At 35.5% G+C, this 25069-nt stretch overlaps 3 protein-coding genes across 4 annotated transcripts; 2 read left to right on the top strand and 1 right to left on the bottom strand.

Moving 5' to 3' along the window:
- Window positions 1–263: 263 nt before the first annotated feature.
- On the top strand, window positions 264–3461 carry LOC122600511 (protein RTF1 homolog). The gene is made up of 2 exons (XM_043773240.1): window positions 264–340; window positions 1291–3461. Exon 2 carries the CDS (start codon window positions 1323–1325, stop codon window positions 3267–3269), a length of 1947 nt encoding a protein of 648 aa, XP_043629175.1. The 5' UTR covers window positions 264–340; window positions 1291–1322; the 3' UTR covers window positions 3270–3461.
- Window positions 3462–3759: 298 nt separating this feature from the next.
- Window positions 3760–9677, bottom strand: LOC122600531 (N-lysine methyltransferase setd6). Of its 2 annotated transcripts, XM_043773260.1 has the most exons (5): window positions 9171–9677; window positions 7880–8076; window positions 7507–7753; window positions 4631–5316; window positions 3760–4297 (listed from the first exon to the last, which is right to left on the bottom strand). In XM_043773260.1, the coding sequence occupies exons 1-4, from the start codon at window positions 9588–9590 to the stop codon at window positions 4675–4677; spliced, it is 1506 nt and encodes a 501-aa protein (XP_043629195.1). In that variant the 5' UTR covers window positions 9591–9677; the 3' UTR covers window positions 3760–4297; window positions 4631–4674. The 2 variants fall into 2 exon arrangements, with proteins under 2 accessions (XP_043629195.1, XP_043629194.1); XM_043773259.1 differs by lacking the exon at window positions 3760–4297 and having other exon boundaries at window positions 4393–5316.
- An 11453-nt stretch (window positions 9678–21130) lies between these two features.
- On the top strand, window positions 21131–21490 carry LOC122601475. Its single transcript, XM_043774232.1, has one exon. It carries the CDS (start codon window positions 21131–21133, stop codon window positions 21488–21490), a length of 360 nt encoding a protein of 119 aa, XP_043630167.1.
- Window positions 21491–25069: the final 3579 nt, after the last annotated feature.

The following is a 25069-nucleotide window of genomic DNA, read 5'->3' on the forward strand; positions in this document are numbered from 1 at the left end:
TCACCATCCATCGATGCCACCAAATCATTGTGAGTGTCATCACCGCCGCATTGCGCAGGTACCATACTCGTTTTTTTTTTAAATTCAACCCATACTAGTGTAAACTTATTCCAACTTATTTAAACTGGGTTTCTTTGCGCCTTTTATTTTTCTAATTGGGTAAAATTGGGCTATTCAAAACAAAAACAAATGGGCTTAATCGTGGATTGCAAAAACCAAAATAAGTAAATTAGTAAATTCCTCCAACAGGTCTAAACGGGTTGAGCGGGTTTATAATTGTGATCCGTTTTCACTTTCGTCTCCAAGTTCCAACATAGAAACGCAACTACTCAATCAAGAGGTAATCGTTTCTTAAAATTCAATAGTAATATCATTGTAAGTTTCTTGATTTTTATTCAATTTAGGGTTTTCAATTTTTCTTACTAATTTATGATTGATTTTATTTCCTGGCTTGCATATTTATTGTTTTAGATTTAGTCATTTAAGGGTTTATAAATTAGGTTAACTGGACTCATAGTTTATGCTCTATATATACATATATACATGTAGGGGTGACACAAAATGAGTCTAGCCAAAAGAAAGTCCATAAAAAGTCCATTGATTTTCGTAACTTACACACTACCATCATCATCTACTATGATATACAAGACTTTTTTGTAAAAATACTAAGACGTCCGGCGACCCGGTGGCCGGAAAATCATGGTGGTGGTCGGAGTTAACTTACACATGTGTAAGTTACATGGACTTTTTTTGGACTTTTTTTAGCCGGACTGAAATTATCTTTCACCTATACATATATATATATATATATATATATGTATGTATATTTTCACAAACAATACTATTACAGTAAATTGTTCTAGTTTGCTGTTACTGCTGCTGTGTTTAGGTGCAGACCTACCCTAGCTCCACTTTGATGTTTGTTCCTTTAATGCCAACAAACATTAATAAAATAAAAAAAAAAAGCTAATTGCTTTTGTTAATAATGGGAAATTTTGATTTAGCAATATTATTATGTAATATATATATATATGTTGGGATCATACTTGATATGAAAGGAGTGTTCTTTTGTCTACCTTGATTATATTTGAAAGTTACAGAAAAATTCACAGTATTGAAATAAAGCTAAAATTCGCAGCATTGACCCTGACCGACCCACTATTTTGAAATGACCCGCGTTGACATGCATTCGTTTTGACCCTTTACCCACACTTGCCAGACCCACCCATTTTGCGAGGCCTAGTTTTTAACACAGATGCTTGTTGTTAATATGAGATTGTGTTTTTGCAGGATATTTTTTTATTTTGTAATAGTGAAATATAATGGCGGACTTGGAAGATATGCTTCTTGAAGCTGCAGGGGTAACTGGAAAAAACCAGCATCAATCCCCACCCCCTTCGAGGAGGCCACCAAAGGGTTCTTATTCTGATGATGACGATGGAAGTGATAATGATTCTTCAAGGGATGGTGACTCTGATTATGATCGTCGTGGTGGGTATAGTGGCACCAGGAAGCCTTCTTCTGCTTCTCATGTTCCTTTAAAGAAAAGACCAGATCCTGTTGAACGAGATGATGAACGTAGCAGCAGCAACAGCAGCCGTGAAGACTATGATGAACAGGACGACGACGATGATGATGTTGCCGATCGGTATGATCGTGACGGTGATAGCGATGGCGCATCTTATAATAGTGATCTTTACATAGATGAAAATGATAGGAGAAAGCTTGCTAAATTGTCTGAGCTTGACAGAGAGTATATACTAGAAGAACGTGCTAACAAGAGAAGTGATAAGGATATGAAAATTAATATGAAGAAGAAGAAAGAACAGTCTAAGCATACAAGAAAACATAGCCCCCCACCTCACTCTGTAAGCCGGGGAGTGCGCTCTTCTGGTCGCTCAGCTGATCGTACATCTGCACAAAAAGAAACCTTGGACAAATTACGTAACAAACAAAAATTACGTCATCAAGATCCAGAGTCTCATTCGAAACGCAGAGATGCTGATACAGAAAGGAAACGAAAGCACTATCCAGACTCACCTACTAAAAGTCCCTCGAGTCATAGTGATGATGCAGATGGAAATTCAACAGGTGCAATGAATGATAATGTTGATGACAATGTGGATTCGGTTACATACGAGGATGTGAAGGGAATCACCATCAGAAGGTCTAAACTAGCTAAAATGTTTATGGAGCCTTTCTTTGAGGAGTTAATTGTTGGTTGTTTTGTTAGGGTTGGCATTGGGAAGTCAAAGACCGGGCCGATTTACCGGCTCTGCATAGTTAGAAATGTAGATGCAGCTGACCCTTACAGACAATACAAGCTGGAAAACAAGATGACTCATAAATATCTGAATGTTGTCTGGGGAAGTGAAAATTCTGCTGCCAGGTGGCAGATGGCGATGGTATCAGACTCACCACCTATCAAAGAAGAGTTTGATCAATTAAAAAAAGAGATTGACACTCATGGTGGAAGGATGCCTAGCAAACAGGAGGTGTTGGATAAGCGAGATGCCATAGAAAAAACCAACTCGTATGTATACTCTGCAGAAACGGTGAAGCAAATGCTCCATGATAAGAAGTCAACAATAAGGAGACCATTGAATGTTGCAGCTGAGAAAGATCGGTTAAGGGAAGCCTTGGAAGTAGCTCAAACGAAGCATGATGAGGTGGAAGTTGAGAAGATTAAAGCCAAACTCCAAGAACTAGAAGCTTCCCGGCAGACTCAACAAAAAGATAATAAGGCGATAAGACTTGCAGAAATGAATAGAAAGAATCGGGTTGAAAATTTCAAGAATGCGTCTGAAGTGAAGCCCTTGAATGCAAAGGCTGGTGAAGCAGGTTATGACCCATTTTCAAGGAGATGGACTAGGTCCAGGAATTACTATGTCTCCAAGCCTGGTGAGGCTGCTGCCGAAGCCTCCCAAGCTGCTGCAGTTGCTGGTCTTGATGGTGGCAACATTACGAAAGCAGGCCTTGTTGCTACTGTTGTTGCATTGGAAGCTGCCGCTGATGCAGGGAAGTTGGTGGATACTAGTGCTCCCGTGGATCACGGGACTGAGTCAAACATGTTGCATGATTTTGACCTTCCAATTTCATTGGCTGCACTTCAAAAGTTTGGTGGGCCGCATGGAGTCCAGGCTGGGTTCATGGCACGGAAACAGAGGGTAGAAGCAACAGTTGGGTGCCAGGTCCCGGAAAATGATGGGAGAAGGCATGCATTGACCCTCTCAGTAAGCGACTACAAAAGACGGAGAGGTCTGCTTTAAAATCTGATGCTTGAAGAAACTTGTGGGATGGCGACATTTCATGTTTAGGTAATGTAGTAACCGTTTATGCTTTCTTTTGTTGGCAACTTAATAGTAGATATGAACCTAAATTATGCTATGGCTGTTTTTATTGTTTGATTTATAGCTTGACCTATATTTGACATTCCGATATTCTAGTATTCTTTTTGTTTATCATTTACTTTCCTGGAATTTTGAAGACACTTATAGTGGTTTAATAACACCCGATAAAAAAGATAAAAATTATGGGAAAATGATATATCTTCCTACAAAATAGCTTAATAATCCTCTTTAACACCTTGATTACATGACAACTCTCTTTCTTAATTACATCTTTTGTATTTGTCGAGTGTCATGATCAAGTTTTTAGAAAGACATTATTAGTTTGATTTTTAAGTAGGATATTTTATTTTCTTCAAAGGGATGTATAACTGATATAACAATATACAATCAATTGTAAAGAGGAAACAGGTCAAACAAATTATGAACTTGTTAAGATTTGTATAAATCAGGTGAAGTCCAGGTTACAAAACACACGCACCTAATAGTGGAATCAACAGATACATGGAAGATACATGGAAGTGATATCAACTCCAACCCCTATCTAGCCGTTGCATAACCATATAACTACTAATGACTAAAACATCGTGGAGAAACGACCTCTCGACCTACTTCTGCAGCCCAGGAATAAAAACGTCGGCTAGCCGCACCCCAGAGATCACATACATTGTATTAATGAAAATGGAAGATCCCCAGCAGCCAAAAACTTCTTCACTTGTTTAGTTGTAGCGACATGTTAAAAGCTTTAGCCGCACAGTAATGACGATCGCAGCAATGAGCTGTTATTTTGGCCGTTTCTTCTTGAACAGCCTCAAGTTTCTCACTTGCCAAATATAATTGACCGATGCATCAAAACAAGCTTATGCACGACACTTCGGATGGATCTTTTTTTCAAATTAGGAATGATGCCAAGAGTGAAGATCAGCCCTCACTTTCACACTAGCCCAAACCTGTGGAGTACAAGCAATCAAAGAAAGGTGGGTGTGGACATTCTTGTGTCACCAAAAACATTTTAATATCATTACATAATTATTAGAGCTCACCATCCATATAATTTAAGTTGATCACTAAACGATATAAATATCACTTCTTACAAAAAGAAAGTGTAAATAATTTCAAATATAGATCCAAAAAAGAAAAATGTCTATAAATAACAAACCAAACTTATTCTTAATAAATATTTCAAACCTACAAATTAAGAACACAAATAGGATGGGCATAACCATAACTATTTAACACATAATCAAAGGAAATGTGGTCTCGCTGATACTTCAAAAACAAACCTGAGGTAAAATGATAGCAACAACAGTTAGCCAGTAACCTTATATCATCTTTTCGTTAGCTTTTTCTTTGTGGTAGATCCATTACAAGCATTAAGCAACCGTCCACTTACAGAAGCATAGATCCTAAGCTTCTCCAAAATTTTCCTCTCACTAACGCGCAGCATTAGAGAATGGTACAACTTTTTATTTGTGGCGGGGCATGTCTTTAATGCTTGTACATCATCCTCCAGAGACCTCAAACCATAACATCGATCCCTAATATCTGCCAGGGATAACAAAGCACCTTGAACACTTTCTGTCAGCAAAAGTTTCTTGTTGGTTTCTGTAATCTCACCCAATATGATTCTATTCTTATTAGATATGGTGGCTATTTTTGATTTATCAAACTCATCGTAAGCTTTTTCAGGTAGCGAAATTATGAATATCAACTTAAGTAACTCAAGTTCTGGTTCACCATTAGTCGATACTTCAAAATAGTCAATGTCTTGGTTTGGAAATTCAGAATGGTATAATCTTTTCCATGAAAAAAGACGCCTCCTAGAGTGCCGTGATGAAAATATTGATGAACTCCATTCGAGTACTAACTCTAGATCTATATTCACTATATCGTATGGGTTATCTGGCTCTGTAAATCCATATCTGTGAAGCAATGCAGCATTACCCATAGATCCGTATGTGTTGAAGACCTGTAAATGAAGAATCAATAATCAGAATATAAAACTGCAGAAGCACATTCCACTAGGCTATAAAAGGATACAAGATCAACGAGTCAGATAACGGTCAAAACGGGCATGACGGGGAGACCGTCTGTTGCTCACCCAATATGCCAAATAATTAATGTGTCCCCTATGACTACAAAGCCAATATTATCACAAAAGAGTTCATTAAACGATTCACATCATTGTAAGCAATAGAAAATGGACTTTTGGAGACTTCAACCCTTTTGACACATTCCCCTGTTAGCTATCCTTTATTTAACTCCTTTGACCCATATGAGATAAACACAATTCGAAATTCATGTCTAGTAAAATTTTACAGGGTATTTATTTAGAGCTGCCAAAAGGCGACTATGTTGATAATGGACATCAAAAATTCTGGAAAACGACGTCATTGAGTCTTCATGATAGAGCAACACATATTAGTATTTAGTATGTCAACAAAATGTTAAACTAAGCCTAGGCATGGATGTCACATTGACAAATAGCCGAATAGAAATTCTTGTTCTAGGTTTTCCGTGGTATCAAGAGCATTTTATACTTTTATATGGCGTTGTTGTATTCTCGCAGGTTGCAATAGACACCGATTAAGGTTAACTTCGTTACCCATGGTTGATCTGTAAATAGTTTTTATGCTTTCACTAAACTGAAATGTTATCGAACACACTCTAGACAGAAAAAACTATAAAATTCCAAGACTATGCGCTATCAAATATCAAGTATTAAGTCTAATAGATCTGTGTTAGTTTTGCTCAGTGTTGTAAATAACGGCCTTAACGACCGTTATAACGGCCGTTATAATGGCCGTTATAACGATAATGGAGGTCCACCGTTATGTTAAAGGGGTTGGAGGGTAAATTTAAAGGTTTGAGTCAATAAAGGTCAAATAACGGATTTAACGGCCTTAACGGCCGTTATAACGGGATTTAACAGTATTTATAACGGGCTTTAACGGTCAAATAACGGATTTAACAGACAAATAACGGATTTAACGGTCAAATAATGGATTTAATGGTCCTTTTTGACTAATTTTGTTAGGATGTTGCTAATATATATATTTTTTTATATAAATTCCTTTATATTTTATAGTCTCCGTTATAACGCCGCGAAATGTAATTTAACCTTAAAGGTCATCCGCCACGAAGGAACCGCCGACCATTATTTACAACCTTGGTTTTGCTTCCTCTATCATGGATCAACTGGACCAGTTAGGTACTTTAAACTATGCTCTTTTACAAGTGTCCATTTTTCAAATTGCAACTACTTTGCATACTTTCAAAAACATTAGGACAGAGACCAGGCCTTATATTTTGGCAACAAATTCAAGACTTTCCACAAAAACAGAGGAACTGCTCATTGAAGTTTAAGCAGAGTATAATGGAGGCCTTTCTCCTAGAAACTGCTCATTTCATTATTATTGTGTTATTCCTTTTACATTCTATCTTTAATGTCCTGGGCTGCAAAAATACATAAAAACTTATAGCATCTGCTCATAGCAAAACACTAGTCCCCTATCCTTAGCTTATAGTTTTTCAAAACACAAAATAAATCCATAGCTAAAGCACAACCTTCTATTTAAACAAATTTTGCTGATGCCATTGGAAAGTTTGCCAAAATTATTCGCTCGTGTTGATTTGTTCAGCATGCATTTGCATTTGTATTATAATTGTGACATTTAGCTCAAAAGATGCTTTACCACTTGTCATCCAATCCAAGTGCATTGAGCTCGGAAAATGAATGAGGTGGGTCACAAGTCTAAACGGGTCAGTTGCCCTGTTAGCTATTCTTTTGACATATCTAAATAAATACCCTTTATGATTACAAACCCAATAACATTACAAATAATTTAAAATTAACAATTCACTTCGTTGTAGATAAAAGAAAATGGACTTTTGGAGACTTCAACCCTTTTGACACATTCCCCTGTTAGCTATTCTTAATTTAGCTCCTTTGACCCATATGAGATAAAACATAATTCGAATTCATATCTACTAAAATGGAAATCAAAGGACGTCATTGAGTCTTCATGATAGAGCAACACATTAGTATTTAGTACGTCAACAAAATGTTAAACTAAGCCTAGGCATGGGTGTAACCTTGACCAAATAGCCAAATAGCAAATCTTTACCATCATTAATTGAATGTGCAAGAGAGACAAACCTCGGCTCCAGCTTTGACATCCTTCACCATAATCATTTCCAGAATATCGGTGCTTGAGGAACTTTCACTAGTATCATCATCATCACATTTTGGTGAGGCAATATTTGATCCATTCTGAATGGAAAGATCTCCATCAAGATCATCATCAACCTCATTTTCCATGTTTTCAGAAGTATCAGTGTCAGATTCAGATTGCAAAGATACTGAGGTGAAGTGCACATCCTCAGCATTTGTCTTGTGATTAAATCTGTGTTCATGGTAATTGACGAGGAGCATGAATCAGTAACCATCATAGAGATTTAATGTCAGAGTATTGTCTGCACATTCAAAATTACATCCTCCATAGATACATCATGGAGAATATATTACTTACAGGTCTGCCAAAGGAACCAACCCAAATCCATAATAATCATCTATCTGAAAGGAACGTGAAGAGATCAAACTTTTGGCAGAGAAGTACTTATCAAGACCAAAATCATCCGGATTTAATTTAACAGGAGCTGACTCCACAAAAGGGACGATACATGCTTTCCAGTCGTCGTATACAAGAGCTTTGTCTTCTTTAATTGTCTGTCTACACACATACCACAGTGATCAAAGTAAATTAGCAATTAAGCAATAAAACCTTCCTGTTTGATGTAATATATACATGATCAAATTCAAGGCCTCAGTTCTCTAGGCTACCGTCATTGAATACATGCGGTCGTAATGTGTTAACTCGCGACGTGAAGCTGCATTTTGACATAACAAAGATATAGGGGTAATTATGTCTGGCTAAAAGCTAAAACTAATGTGATAGCCTGTAAGATCTCACAAAAATTGTTTAGGTAGTGACTGAGTAACCAACATTCTATAAGAATCTGCACTAAAAGGGGGAAATGAGGCAGCAGGCCCATAACTTTAAACCATGTAAATGTTTTCACGGTATCCGCTACAATGTCATAATAAAATTACACAATATCTGACACTCTAAACCAGATGGCATAGGTTTTCCCTAACTCTACTAGTTGGATCCACATTGCAACATTCTTTCATAGACATGAAAACTTTTTCATATATGCTTCACTCGTATCCAATCTAGTCCCCCTAGTAGCAGGTTCAATTAGATGAATACAAGTCTACATATCATACTTGAGGAATTTAGGTGTTGCCTTGTTGGGTATCATAATTAGCATAAGCTACAAGCAACAAAAAAAAATGAATACTCGATATTATGTAGATTAAGCACCTACCCCTGCAATGTATAAGTACCCATCTAACCAGTGGTGGAACTTAATACTACGTAGGGGTAGTCTGGGCTACGGGTCCACTAAATCCATGTAGCTTAATTTTCTTAGAGAAATGATGTATTCTTTATTCGTGCTATGGGTCAAGTAAAATATGGGATACCAGTCAATGTAACCAACTCTAAACTTTCAAAAGATTCTTGTGCAACTAAATGAGAAATGAAAACTAAGAAAGCGCCAAAAACTCCTAAAAACCGACTAAAAATATCGAAAAATCGTTACAAATTGCTAAAAATCATAACAATGTAGTCCTTTACTATATCTAACAAATATTTCATTTTCAGACCAAAAAACATATATCATCACACAACATCAAACAAGTCCAAACATGAATAAAAAAATGAATGAATGCTAGTAAAGTAAAACGTATCGGGTAACCTTATAAAGCTCGGTGCCAACGAGCATTTCATCGATTTCTTCAAGAGACCAAAGCAAAGGAACATCAAGGTTTCCATGAGGGGGCAACATTTGTAAATAAGGAAACCAAGGCGATTTGTGGGCCATGCTTATTTCAAACATGACAGCAACAGAAAGTGCCATGTAACCTTCAAGACAAAAATCTTGGATAAGTTGACAAGCACCTGATGTTTTGACAGTCAGACATGTTTTTTTAGGGATAGTGGCAATGACGTCACCCTCATGTAAATCAGATGATGTGTATACAGATATATATTCTTCTTTTTGTATATCTATTTCTTTTTGAATGGTGAAGTTGAGTGATTGTGTGTGTTGTATTGAGTTTTCTTTCATCCATCTTTTGAATGCTCTCATTCTCCGGCTGCTGCTGGTACTGCTCATTGTCGGATTGAAAATTATGATGACGTCAGCAAAAACAAAAAGTTTATGTTGAAATTTTTGGGTGTGAAAATAGGTTTGCAGGAGGTGGGTGGGAAGAAAACGACGACTACTATGCATAAGTTTTCTTTTTTACAACCTTTAAATTATCAACTCTTTCATTTATGCCCCTTCACATAGAAAAGTCTCTAATTTAGCTCAAATGTATTGAACTAGTAAAATTACCCACACTTCGGTGCGGTTTTGTCATCTTTAGATTTCGTTAAAAGCTTACCCAAAAGAAATTTAAAAACAAATTATTTAACATTTGATCTGAATATATTTAATCAAATATGAATAAGAAGTAACAATTTTTTGCATCTATCTAAAGGTAAAGAGACTGATCTCATAAAGACCTCTGACCAAATGGGAAAAGAAAAGTAAAATATAAAAGGTAAGTAACTATATCTAATGGCCGAGTATCGTATGAATATATTAAAAATGTATTAGAGTAACATAAACATATAACAAACATATTAACAAGATAAAATTCTTTTTTCTTAAATATAATTTTGTATTTTGTATAACGTCTGTGCGAATGTAATAAAACTTTATAAAATCAAATAAAAGCTTAACTCTATTTTTATCTTGAAGTTTTAATGAAAATGAATAGTTCCGTTATAATTATATACTAAAAGCTAATTATTAACGTTATGATAATTAGTATCTTGAACTCTATAAATCTTATCTTGTTTTTGAATGATTTTAAATCCCTAGAGTTAACAATAGTTGAACGGGGTAACCATTTCTCGAATATCTAGAATATGAAAAAATATATGTGTTTTTAGTTCAAAAAACGCACAAAAACATCATTTGGGTGGTCGACGTTGATATTTAGTTCCAAACTAGTTAAGTCTTAACTTTTTTACAGGAATCTTTTTGTTATATGTTATTTACCCTTATTGTGATGGTTTTTGCAAGAGCAAACATTCAAGAACTTTTTACTTACGTCCATTTTCATGTATACGTGTGTGCCACTACATATTACATCTTTCTTGTACGAACGGTTGTTTAGCCTACTAGCTAGCTTTTGTCTTTTCTTTTTATATACAAAGATTTAACACTACACTACCTAGCTATAATACATATCATGGTCATTCTCATGTATGCAATTATATTATCTTAATTATAACCGAGATTCTCGCTTTCAATTATAAAAACGTAGCATATTTATTATGAAAGAAAAACCTTTGAATTAATCCGCACTTCATTTTTGTTTATTTGTTTATTCATTTTTTTTATTTTTGAAAGATACGTATAGACAGGCATGGAAAATAATGAAGTACTTGACTAGGAAGATATTGATATTGAAGAGATATGGAATCTCATCAGTTTTGATGATATGGGCGACTTCGATAACGATTCTTTGACTTTCCTGCTATTAACAATAATGGAGTTATTGTTTTTGATGAGACCAAGTTATTGGTGATGATCATATGAAAAACCCTGCTGATGGTCAAGGTCAATTATTCGAAATGTTGAACAATAATGATGTTATTGATGGTGATGAGAATCACGTAGTTGGTTATGATCATGTGAACAACCTTGCTGCTGATCAAGGTCAAGAATTCGAAATGTTGAACAACAATGATGTTATTGATGGTGATGATGAGAACCAAGTATTTGGTGATGATCATGTGAACGACCATGTTGCTGGTCAAGTTGGTGATGGTCATATCAACAATGGTGTTATTAATGTTGATGATGGGAACCAAGTTATTGGTGAGGATCATGTGAACCATTGTGTTATTGATGTTGATGGTCAAGTTGGTGATATAAAGGAAGTTCAGTGGCTGGACACAATAAAGAGAAGGTGACACTTACCAGACAACAAGTCGAAGATTGCAGAGGTGTTTTTATAACTTTTGAGGCATCTAAACATTTAGGAGGTGATAAATGGCTATATAGATAGATAGGTAATATATATATATATATATACACACATAATATGCGTGTGTGCGCGAGTAAGAGAGATATAGGAAAACAGTTGACTAATATCATTCAAACTATTTTTAATGCATGCAGTCACTGTTGAGTCTGTCAAACAGGAAAATATTCTTCTTGGGTTTCCAAGGTGGCCCAGGGTCTCTACTAATACTCGTGCAAGGAGCTCAGTTGGTTCTACTTCTGGTGCAACTAATTCTAGGCTTACAAGAAATCTGACTCCAAGTTCCAATCCCTTGCAAAATACCCCATTGTGTGCAACTTCTGGGCTTACAAGGAATCTGACTATAAGGTCCAAGGAAAAGATCCCATTTAGCATAGCCTTAGAGAGTCCTGCATCTAGCAATGTCAAAATGGTTTGAGTTTCTATCTCATCATCTTATGAAGAAGTCAAGTTGATAATAGTTGTAAACAATAGCTAGATCACAAATCATGTTAAGTGTGTGAGGGAGAATGAAAGAAAGCTTGTAAATGTAAAGGAAATGGAAAGTATATTATAAAAGTCTATCAAATACAAAGGTGGTGGAGGGGTATATTTATACACAAGGAACTATTCATAATAACCCCTTCCATACTTAACTAAATTACAATTAAACACCACAATTTTATATCTAACATTCTTCCCCTTAGTGATTTATAAATGTTGCATCGTCTTCGATCTTTAAATCTTGATAGGCCTTTTTGTTGAGAATCTTAGATGTTGAATAGACTTTGAAGCTTTCTCTTTGTCTTCATCGTCTTCGATCAACTTTGACTTTTTGAATTCGCAAGCATTCTGTAAAGGCGAAGTACTTAGGTTTCTTGTGAAATGTGGAAGCTTTGTATATGGTGCGGAAGCTTGGCTTGGTTTTGAGTGTATAACTTGTCTTGGTTCTTACTAAAGTCTTTGATTATTTGTATTTTTGCTCCCCCTCAAACACACAATTTTCTCAACAACAAAAAATTTAATCCAAAAGTGATATGTCATTTTAGCTCCCCCTCAACTTGGGCATAATCTTCGGAGCAAAGAATAAAACTATGCATAGTGCTCCCCCTCAGATTGGCAGGTGTAACGTGTTCATCATGCAACAATGATAGATAGCACACATGGTGAATGAAAAGGTTTAATTATGAAGTAACGTCTTAAATAAATAGATTTTGAACGGGTTGTACACTGTTGTATGTACAAGCCAAATCACAACCACCTACTTGAATCCAGACATTGGAACCCATGTAAGGGTGGGTCCAACTGGATATTTGAAAAGAGAAGTAAGAGGTTGTGCATATTAAGCACTTTTTCACACGAGGGTGAATGACTCGTAGTGCAAACTTAAAAAACTCAGAGTGAGAGTATCTAATGGGAGTGCTTTTAGGTTTTGGGTTGGGTTTAGTATGAGAGAACCAGCCATATTGATCTCTATAGCGAATGATTCCGGTGGTGGAATCCTTGAATATATGGCAATGGCTGTTTAGAGGCTTGAGGGGAGGTCTGGTCTTGCGAGGTGTGTAATATGGGTTCATTTGTTTGAGAGTAGGATGAGGTTTAGGTGGAATGGTTTTTGTTTTGATAGAATAAGGTTCTTTGAGAAGTTGGGAGTGGTATGAGCTGGTTTGGAAGATGACTGTGAGTGTTTATTGTTTTGGTGAGATGGTTTGGTATTATAAGGATTTGTTTTGGTTTGAGAGGAAGGGTGTTGCTTGGTATTGGTTGATAATTTTGGGTGATTATGGTTTGATTGGCATTTGAAGTAATGGATTTTGTTTTAGTTGGAGATGGAGTGGTTTGGTTGAGAAGAGGTGATTCCGGAGCACGATTTGAAGGAGGATTCACTTGATTTGACTTGGTTGCAAGTTGAGTTCCCAATGACAAGGAATGAGCTTGAAGGCATTAACTTCAAACATGTTTGCTCATTATTCCTCGAAGAAATGGACTTGTTTTGCAATTCACGATTGAGCTTCGAAAGTTGTTGCAAAACAAGTTCTTTAACTCGGGTTTCGAGGATGGTTCCAATAAGTTCTTCGAGAGAAATATCTAACTCATTGATTAAATTAAGAATCTTTGACTGCAAATGATCATTATCTTTTCGAAGACTTTCTATGTTTGACAAAATGAGATCATTAACAGATTTGAGCTCTTTGTTCTCAGATTTGAGTTGCTTAATTTCAAGTTGAAAACTCTTGTGCTTTGATTAGAATGCAAAAATTCAATTTTAAGCTTTGTTCTTTGGATTTAGGTTATTAAACTTTTCAAGGATGTTCATGGGAAGGTAATGAGTTAAATTAAGATAAAAAGGAAGAAACTTTAACGTGTTTAAAGGGTAAAGCAAGGAAATTTCGGTAAAGAGTAAGTGTAACACCCGTCGTTTAAAAATATGAATTTCCAAAAACTTTCGCCTAACGGCATTAAAAGAAAGCAGAATTAAACTTTAAAAGTCCAAACCAGCAAAATCTGTTTGGTTTATTCATAAAATGGTGTTACTAGCCATATCATCAAAATAAGTCTAAATGGATATCCATTGGTTGTTCATCATTAAACAACCGACATTATAGTAAATACAAATCATAAATACCTAAACATAAATGAATGTCTAATGCGAGCAGCCACTATAGGTAAACTACAGCCAGCTTCAAGATCATCTACCCATGCCTCACATCTTCTCACATCTACCTGCTCACTAATGTTCGACCTGAGGGCACAACACATTTTAAAAGAGCAAGTGTTAGCTAAAGAATTAGCTAAGTAAGATTTCGTTAGCTAACACATGATTAGTAAAGCATTTGTCCAATTAAAACTTTGTAAAAGTAATGTTTCGTCATTAAGGCACATATCATCACAAATCATCTCACATAGCATTATACATCTTTCAAATAGGATAGTTTATCCTAAATGTGCCTAATCATCTTTTGCATCATTACATATAACATATTGACATCTTTATAGTTGCGACATAAGTCACACATATCATATAAGGTGTAAGTTTGTGTGTAGGCGGTCATAAGACCTGACAGGGAACCTCACACCCGACTGGATGGATCAGCCTTTCAGCGGTCCATCAGTGTCGTTAAGGAATGGCAAGCCAATCCCGGAGTAATCCGTATGTTCAAGATAAATGGGGTGGGTCAGACCTTCCGTATTACTCTTCACATCTTTGACCATGTTGCAAGGAGCCACCCGAGCAGCCAAATCTACGCACTAAGCCGGCCGGGCAAGGGCAAGTACGGGTTAAGTTTAACACTTTCACATCTAAATTACGAGCTCAATTTCACATCTCATATAGTTTAGGTGTCCACATTACCTAAACACCATCACATAAAAATCTTTTACATTTGGGCCCTTAAACGTGCACGTGTCATGGCAACTTAATAAGTCTAGTGAACTAGATGAACAAGCCATACAATCATGCACATTTCACATATCATCAACATATCATCACATTTCAATTCATCTCAAGACATTACATAGCATTTCATGGCATCTCATCTAAAAACATATCATATCTTAGCGTATCATAACAATACATATCATCTCATGGCATATCATAACAATATATACTATCTCATAGCATATCATAACAATACATATCATCTCATGCCATTGGGGTAACATTTCAGGCTTCAATATTCATCTACATAACCCATATCACCTCCCGTATAATCCCGAATACCCATAAACAAACAAGATATCATTTGGGAAGTTATTATATGAAAAAAAATGTTTTTGTTGAACCCTCAGCGTGTCAAAGTAGTGTATCTTACCTCGACGGAGTACTCAACAGTCACAAATGTGTTAATCGTGCTTGACAAGTGTTCCCGATAACCTATGGTACAAGAAGGATGGATCTATAAATCAACTTGACACTTAAACGCGCTTAGAACCTTTCTATCGGCTAATCTCGCCGAGCCTAGGGGTGGTCTTGTCGAGTTCAAGCTCCATAATGAATCAAAAGTAAGATTTGACCACGATCTTGTCGAGCCCACTAGTGGTCTCGTCGAGTTCAGTTTTCAGAATCAGACCCTTCACTTGCATACGACTTGTCGACCTCTAGACGGCCAAATGAGTCAAAACTTAGTTCTTATGAAATGTAGGAAATTCAAAGACCTTTCCAGAAATATAAAGTTTGAATCTTGAAGTTCTCTAAGGAATGATTTATGACGTTTACAATATAGGTTTGCAGAAATCGTCGGAAATTAGATCACTTTTGGAAATCGACATTCTTCGCATATTTCTGGGCAAAATCACTAGAAACTTTGTTCATATAGAATTTATGGGACACATAGAGGTTTTCATAAATGTAAGATTCATATCCTAATTCGTTCATATAAAGAAGATATGATTTTTGCAATACGACCGAATTTTTAGACCTAATAACCCTTTGTTTTGTAAACAATTTCCACCATCAAACATCCATGTCAAGCCACCATGACCTCTATAGTTCATACACATCAAATTAAGACTTAATTATTATTATCAAATAATTAATTGATTTATGGATTCATTATACTCATTTTACAATCGATTTGACACCCGAATGACCTAAATCGACTCACAAACAAAGTCGAATCCAAATCAAACCTCAAGACCAGATGTGACCCTCATATGAAATACATAATATCATAAAAATATCATCAATATCACGGTCATACCTGTAGGAAATCACTAAACCTCAATTGATCGAAATAAGGGTTACCGAACGACCCGAAATCACCGATTCTATCAATAAAACGTATTCCATTGATCAAGAACATATATGAACGAATTTAATAGATGAATATAACCAAAAATAGTAGAGATTACCATCCTTACCTTAAAGATGATTAGAGATTAGATCTACAAGCGTTTAATCACTCCGATTCAACCCGAAATCAACACGTTTAAAGGATTATCGCAAAAGAATCATATGGGGAGAGGGAGGACGGTTTGGAGTGGCCAAGAACTGGAACTTTAATTATCATTAGGGCTAAAGGAACCCTAAAAGCTGGACAAAACTTTCCAAAGCTTACACTTAAGTCCCTACACTTCACATCTTTACATCTAAGGCTTAAACGACTTAACGGGAGTACTTACCGACACATTTAACACATCTTAATCATCTTTGACATCTTAAACACATTAACATATACATCATTAAGGCATTGAAGCCTTCCACATATAGCACATTAATCACCTATAAGCATTAAATCTCCTAGAGACTTAACGGACACAAGGTGTTCACTTAACGACTCAAGTCAACCTTTAAATAAAAAGTTCGGGATGTTACAGTAAGAAAACGTAATCTAGCTCCAATAGAAACAAAATTAAGCCATTGAATGGATTGAGATCTTTCACCAAGGTAATTTTGCTCTGATACCAATTGTAAACAAAATCCGGTTTCAAACACGTCAAATGAAATATAAATCCGGTTTCAAATGATTATCGTTTTAAGTGATTCTATTGATTACTCTATGGTACAACTTGATGCATCAGCACAAATGTGTTGACTTGATTTAGCACACTCTTAAGGTAATCAAGAAAGCACCATCTACGCATATTCCTGATCCTAGCTAACAAAAGATGCGCGACTTCCTTGATTCGTTTTCAAAGCTAGCTTCCAATCATCACTGGTTCTTACCATTCACTTGATTACCTTAAAAGTGTGTTAAATCAATTCAACACATGGTTAGTGAGTTCGTAGGTTTTAATAGCAATAATCATTTGTGTCGATGCATCAAGTTGTACAATAGAGTAATCAATAGAATCACTTACGGCGATAATCATTTGAAACCGGATTTAGGTTTCATCCGATGTGTTTGAAACCGAGTTTTGTTTACAATTGGTATCAGAGCAAAATCACATTAGTGAATGATCTCAATTCATTCCATGGCTTGATTTTGTTTCTATCGGTGCTAGATTACGGTTTCTTACTCTTTACGGAAAATGATAACAAACAAAAAATACGGAACGATACTCTGCTCTACCCAGATGTGTAAATCAAAAAACAAAAACAAAAGAGAAAAAAAAAAGAAGAAGAAGAGAGAAAAAGGAAAAACCCTTGCTGCCGTTCTAAAAGTAAAGTAAACCCTACCCGAGCTTCTTTTTCCAGGTAACTAAAATCATCATCTTCTTATTGTTAGTATTACTTATTTATTTTTATTATAAATAACACTTTTATTAAATTTTCTATTATTTATTATTGTTATTGTTATTATAGTATTTGCTATTATTGTTTCTTTGTTATTTGCTACGAGTATTATTCTTACATTTTTTCTTTTATATTTTTATATTGTTGTTGTTGGAGATACGGTTATATATATATATATATATATTTGTAATTATAGGTTCATGTTAATTTTTGGTATGGATTTATTTGGTTATTATGACGACTACGTGAAGTTTTGGTATAATTTAGACAGGGGCGGAAGATAAGAAGGACCTAAGGACGTTATGCCCCCCCCCCCCCTCAGCAAAAAAATTCAGATGCAGAAATTAATTTTTTTTTATTTACCCCCTATAATATCATTCAAATTCCACTACTACTTTAGGGCAAACCATTTTATCTACTTTTTTCTATTTAAATTTATTCGTCCAAATGAGTGTTGACTAACAGTTGAGTACCGAGCCCAGTTATTGAAATGGGGAATGACAAGTTCTTTCACCACATTCATGACAATCATTTTATCTCTCAATACTTGTTTAAATACCTTAGCAACCCATGCGTTGTGACATGATTCCGAAACCATTGCAATTAGTAGTTCAAGATCTGAATGCAGTTGAGCTCTATATTGAATTGGCTCTTGCACTAATGTTTCAGGGAGGAGTTATACCCTGTCCAAACACTTATACACATTATCAAATGCTTTTCTAATTCTATTATAAGTTAGAGGTTGCATTCACGTCCATTCCCTTGAGTACTTCCACTCAAAGGTTCGGTGCAATTCAACCGATCCTAATACAATATGTTCAGCTGGCACTCCAGTCAATTTATCTATGTTTAATAGGTCCTGTTACATCCCAAAAGTACGACCATCATTGTTGTTCTTCGCGACAGCTAGTATGTAAAAATCATCCCTTCTTTGCAAAAATTATAAACATCGATTCTCGACTCCAATCTGTACTTTCGTGAACTTATTCGCTTTGAGGAATTTTATGTGTTTTTCAATGGGTTTTAAAAACCTTGATTCGTTCAGGTGCTTAACTAAAGGTTTGATTAGAGCTTTATCAAACTGGTGTCTTTGTGTATCTAAACTCAGTAGCGGAATTTGAACGATATTATAGGGGGTGATTTTATTTTTTTAACTTCTGCATCTGATTTTTTTGCCGGGGGGGGGGGGGGGACCATAACCTCCTTTGGTCCTTATCTTCTGCCCCTGTCCTAAAGGGTTTTTTAGATATTTTAGTTCCACCTTAACAACTCAGCAAAGAAGCTATAGTGGCCATGAATAAAGAAAGAGCAAAGGCCTGCGAGTTACTAGTAACCGTAAGAATTTGAAAAGAGAGGACTTTACTCCAGATGGAGATATCCTATTCATTTACAGGGAATTCAATGAAAATGATAGTGAAGTCCGGGGGGGGGGGCACAGATGAAGGAAAAATCAGGAAAACAGGGGTGATAGAGATGGGAAGTTAAGAGGTTTAGTAATGCACAGAGGAATGGTGAGAAGATAGAGTTATTATAATTTAGAGATTTTAATGAATTTGAGAAGGGTATTAGCATGTGATGATGACATACTTTCTTTTGTGATTAGTGATTACTTTGTTCTTTTTTTTTATTCTTGTTTTCAAAAATTCAATTTTAAGCTTTGTTTTATGGATTTAGGTTATGAAACTTTTCAAGGATGTTTTTGGGAAGGTAATGAGCTAAATTAAGATAAAAAGGAAGAAACTTGAACGTGTTTAAAGGGTAAAGCAAGGAATATCCAGTAAAGAGTAAGAAAACGTAATCTAGCACCAATAGAAACAAAATCAAGCCATAGAATGGATAAGGATCTTTCACCAAGGTGATTTTGCTCTAATACCAATTGTAAACAATAGCTAGATCACAAAATCATGTTACGTGTGTGAGCGAGAATGAAAGAAAGCTTGTAAATGTAAAGGAAATGGAAAGTAGATTATAGTAGGACATCAAATACAAAGGTGGTGGAGGGATATATCTATACACAAGGAACTTTTCATAATAACCCCCTCCATCCTTAACTAAATTACAATTAAACGCCACAATTTTATATCTAACAATAGCACATATTTTTGTTATCCAAGTTGAGGGGGTATCTTTATGGTATTCGTATGGAAATGCATGGCCACAGTTATGCAATCAAGATGACTAGATGACAAATATAATGCTTGCGCAATGTAGTATAAGTAATTGATTTTCATTGATTATAAAACTATGTCTTGTTAACCTAGTTCATATTCATTTTTAATTATAAATTTATGTTTTTGTTTCTCATCTATTCGTAGTTTTCTCTTTTGTTTATTAATTTTTTTAAATAAAAATCATGATTATGGGAAAAGAGAATAAACTTGCTGACACCAAACCACTTTGATCCTGAACCTTTTGATTCGAAAATTAACCTATTAACCCACCAACCTATTGATCTATGCATTTATAAAGTCATTCGGATTAGGTCCAATTACTGACATCGTAGGTCAAAGTTGTAATTTTTCACGTGAAAATTTAATGGATCTGTTATGGTGAATTTTTATCACAACGGGATGCCACATAGCGTATAATACAAAAGGAAACTATTGTTTATTTACATCGCCTAAATATCGAAAAAACAAAAAAAAAAACCATTTTCACATTGTTCTTTTAAATTTTAATTTCTTTGATAGATTTACTTCATTCCAAAAATCAACTTAAAACCAACGCGGTCCAAACTTGAACAACCGGTTGTAAGGGAAAATTTGGGTTGGAACAATTTTTTAAGAACATAAATAATTGTAATTCAAATTTATGTAATAAATATTAGTTTTGGTTCGGTTGTGAGTGAATATGAAATTAGATGTACAAATGAGAATCTAACTTTTTAATAAAAATTTTGGATTGCATTAGGTTGTAAAAATGCTAGCCTTGTACCCGCGCGATGCAGTGGGGCATAAAAAAAATGCTGGTTAAGTAGCGGTATCGTGTTATTACATGAATGTATGATTTAATTCAAGTGTTTCTTAGTCCGGCTGAAAGTGCAAACCGCCGTTGTTTTAGAGTGAGCGTTTTTTTTATGTTGATTGATTATTAAATTCAGTAACACATGTATTTTTTGGTATACTATGTGAACAACTTCAGGGAAGGAAAGGGACACGTGTTAATTTTTTTTAAGGGTATTTTTGGAATTTCAAGGATAAAGTGTTTGATGTTAGTATAGATTAAAAGGGTAAATTAGAGATTTTAAAGGTAGAATATTAAAATTTAAGGGGTAGTTTATTTATATAGGTAGTATAGATATAGATGGGGATTCGATAAGTAGGAGATAAGACAAAATGGGGATGAAGATATTCGCATTGGGGAGCGGATACTGTGTCCGAAAGAGTCTTTTAGATACTTGGGATCGGTGATACACAAATCTGGGGATATAGATGAAGACGTGACACATCGGATCCAAGCGAGATGGATGAAGTGGAGAGCAGTTACTGGATTATGTGCGACAAGAAGATCCTGCTAAAACTGAAAGGCAAGTTCTACAGAGTAGCTATTAGACCGGCTATGTTATATGGGTCAGAATGTTGGCCGATGATGAAAGCCCAAGCGTCCTGGGTGGAGGTGGCTGAGATGAGGATGCTAAGGTGGACTTGCGAGAAGACCCTAGCAGACAAGATCCCCACGGGAGTTTTTAGAGACGAACTAGAAGTAGGGTTCATCATAAACAAGCTAAGGAAAGGACGCTTGAGATGGTTTGGCCATGTTAGGAGAAGAGACCAAACAACACCACTAAGGAGAGCGGAATCTATTGAAGTTGACGGCATATGAAGAACGGGAAGGCCTAAGATGAGGTGGGAGGATCGACTAGCGAAGGACCTAATAGAGCTTGACCTATCGGAGGACATGGCGTTAGATAGGACAGTCTGGAGAACTAGGATTAGAGTAGAGGAGTAGGTTATGGTAGGTTCTACTAAGAGACATCTTTTCCCATATTGCCTTGCCCAATGAGGTGAATGACGGTTGGCCAGAAGGTTTGGGCCTACTAAGGGGATTCGATGTTAGGTAGGTAGACGGAGGTGGAAAGACTAGTAAAGGAAGGCCCTAAGAGGTATATGGCGGAGAAAGTGGACAAGGAGGGAAAGACATATGGGAATAGGTTATTTTTAGACTTTTTTACTTAGATTTGGTTTCTCTGTGACCTCCGTAGTGGTTTGGCCGCCCAAACCGAGGGGGGAGGTTACTCTAGCGTTGTTGACCCCCAAATTGCTTGGTCGGTCGGAGGACATGACCAATGAGTGTTTATAGAGGAATATGATTAGTTTTAGGGGTTTTTCTTAGAGTTATATGAGAGGACTAGGACTAGTTTTAGTTAGATGGCCTAAGTTTTTCAGGTAGTTCAGTGCAAGTTTTCTGTCTGGCATGGTCGTTTTTCATATCTATATGTTTGTATGCTTTTTTGGGCGGCTAAACACTTGTTGGGTTTCCTGCATCAAACTACGTTTTTATGTTTTATAATTTCTAGGTTGTTTATATGTTCATATGTTATTGATATATGTATTGTCAAACCTGTGTTAAAGTATTTTTAGGTCGGATGCCGGCTACTCTCCCCTACAACGCCGGTGATACTTCTGTAAAAAGGTAATTTTTATTTTCCCATGCTTCTTTGGATCGACAAGTATGTAACCTAATCTCTTTACACCTTTTTTGAGTTTACCTCTTTATGGCTGAAGGTCCTTATGGAAGCAGTTTCTCTACCTTTGGGTAGGGGTAAGACTGTCTACAACTTATCTTCCCCGTATCCCGCTCAGGGATTGGGTCTTGTTGTTGTTGTTGTTGTGTATAGATATAGATATAGATATAGAAGAATAGACATAGAAGGATAGATATCGATAGATAGTCTAACTAGTGCTTAGACCCAGTGCGATGCACGAACAACCCTAAATAATCTCTCTTAAACTTTATTTTAAGATTGTATCAATGATAAAAATAACTGAGTTGGACATAATAAAAATATTCTTATGAGTTGATTAATTTAAAGAAGAAGAATGCTAGATATACCTTGGGATTTATTAATGATACACGAGGGCTTAAAACGCGTATATTGCACGCCAGAGAGAAATTATAAAATTGATTGCCCATAGTAGGCGCATATAAGAAGGATTATGTTGGTTACATGGATGTGATAGGTATTATGAATTTTCCCCCACTTTGATATATAGACCCACGTGGATGCGCTATAACCTTAAATAATTTCTTTAACACCAGTTCAAGCATGCATGTAGCGAAGTAAATGTACTCCTATTACAACTAATGACCATTTTAAAAAAAATTAATGACTTAAAATGCATAGAAAAGTCTTATTTAGCACTAAAATAAACCAAATATTGTTAGAACCAGTTTCAACCAAACTGGCCAGTCTCCAGTTGCATCTGGAGACCAGAAGATTTCTCCAGAAATATATTGAAGTCTAGTTGCAACGTACAGTTAATGCAACTGAAGATTTCCTCCAGTTGATATCTGATCAGAACTGAAGACATTCCAATTGACGTCGAAGACAACAAATGGAAAATAGAGAATGACAATGGCAGTGAAGCCCAGTTGGCATTCTACACAGATTGAAACTGGAGAATATCAGTTTAAAGCCTTGACAATGCTTTACACTGTTTACAAGGAAGACCTTTTTGCTTTATGCAGCTTTATACAGACAATATCATTTATCTATGATTAAAGTACAAAAGTGCATAAAGCAGATTAGATAAAGTAATGTCTTGACTTACCTTATCAAGCATTTCAAAGGAACTCACCTAGTTTACTTAAATGTTGTCAACCATATCTATACGACAAAGTTGGATTCCCAATGCCAACTTTGTCTATAAATAGAGGTCTTTGCACAACAAGAATACAACTTTGCATATTCAGACCTTTGCAATATTCTTGGTGTACTTGTGCAATATTCTCTCAATCGTAAAAGGGAACAATTCACAACTTTAAGTGTTTCGATTGTTAAAGAGAATTTCCAAGTATAGATCATTTGTATTTAATAGGTTGTTAGGATATTTACATTTATGTAATATCTTGGTTCCGCAACAACCTTGTACTTTATTTAGCATCAATAAATAAAATACATTTGAAAATTACAACTTGGTCTCACCATTTTACTTTATTATATTTACTTATGCATTGTCTTTTCTTTTGTCACCTGCTAAGTAATCTATCCAAGGACTTGGTATACAATCACTGTAACTGGTCGTCTCCAGTTCAGTGTTTATATTGCAAAGAACTCTCACCATTGACATAGAGATGTCTTCAGTTAGTACCATCTCTTAAGTTGGGACTTATAAATATACTTCATAATTTTCATCACAAATTTGATAGGCTGTTCTTTGTATAAGATTTGAAATTTATTGATCATTCATTTTAACTCCAATAGCACCAGTGACATCTACAATCCTAACTTGCACATTAAACCTACAAAAAAAAAAAAGCAGAGATACAATTTTACCACATATTCCATTGAATACCATAACTGGTCGGTTGGAATAGAACCGATTGTTGCAACAACAACAACTACTTTATCAAACTGTCAAAATGAAAATGTTTATACATTAGAATGTTAAAAAGCTAGTTATAAATTCGAAAGAAAGTTATGTTAAAAAGTAATCTAATCAAAAAAGAAAAATTCACAAACAATGAATACTTACATGTTCGTCCATCAGGATCATCTCAATACTACCTATGTTATTAACATCTCCATATAGAGGTTGCTTCCATAGCCGCAAAATTCTAACCGTTATCGTACATGGCTTATTATTTGGACGCAAATTTCTAATTGAAACATGGCTTAGTGAAGCCATACTAAAATTGATCTGTTATGTGTTTACGTTTTGAAATGCCTTAAAACTGAATAGAAGTGGCCTTATATAGACATAGACATGCAAGGAAGTAACCGCCACAAGCAATACACGAACGGTTACACATTCAAATTTTTGAAAATTTGAACTTCTTGAAAGCATAACTAATCCGTTTTCGAAAATTTAAACTTCTTATAAAAGGAATTAATCCGTAAACCTTCCAAGGAGTAATATTGTAATGATTTTTAGGTTTTCTTGCATTTTTAAGCATGCCACATAGGCAATAACAAATTTTGAAGTGAGATTTATATAATGTGGGATTACTACCCGCTAACCATACATCCGAACCAGCCCATCACACATGGAATAAGTTCTTTTTTTCCCAACGAAATAAGTTTTTTTTTTTTTAATAAGCTTTAGATACCAGTACGACTTATTAAAAGTGCGGATAGAAGCGAAGTCCTAAAAGCCCCCCTATATAGTTAAAAACACAAACTTACATAAGTTCACTCCGCCCTGCTTTCCTCTTCCTCCTTCTGCTTCACTCATGACTTGA

Source organism: Erigeron canadensis, chromosome 5, assembly GCF_010389155.1.
Source record: "Erigeron canadensis isolate Cc75 chromosome 5, C_canadensis_v1, whole genome shotgun sequence".
In the NCBI taxonomy this organism is placed as follows: Eukaryota; Viridiplantae; Streptophyta; class Magnoliopsida; order Asterales; family Asteraceae; genus Erigeron; species Erigeron canadensis.

Coding starts and splice junctions, on each gene's coding strand:
- LOC122601475 (XM_043774232.1), top strand. CDS start 21,131: ATGGATGAAGTGGAGAGCAGTTACTGGATTATGTGCGACAAGAAGATC.
- LOC122600511 (XM_043773240.1), top strand. CDS start 1,323: ATGGCGGACTTGGAAGATATGCTTCTTGAAGCTGCAGGGGTAACTGGA.
- LOC122600531 (XM_043773260.1), bottom strand. CDS start 9,590: ATGAGCAGTACCAGCAGCAGCCGGAGAATGAGAGCATTCAAAAGATGG. Junction 7,754..7,879: donor TTGGTTCCTTTGGCAGACCT/GTAAGTAATATA, acceptor CCATGAACACAG/ATTTAATCACAAGACAAATG. Junction 5,317..7,506: donor ATGTCAAAGCTGGAGCCGAG/GTTTGTCTCTCT, acceptor CTTCATTTACAG/GTCTTCAACACATACGGATC.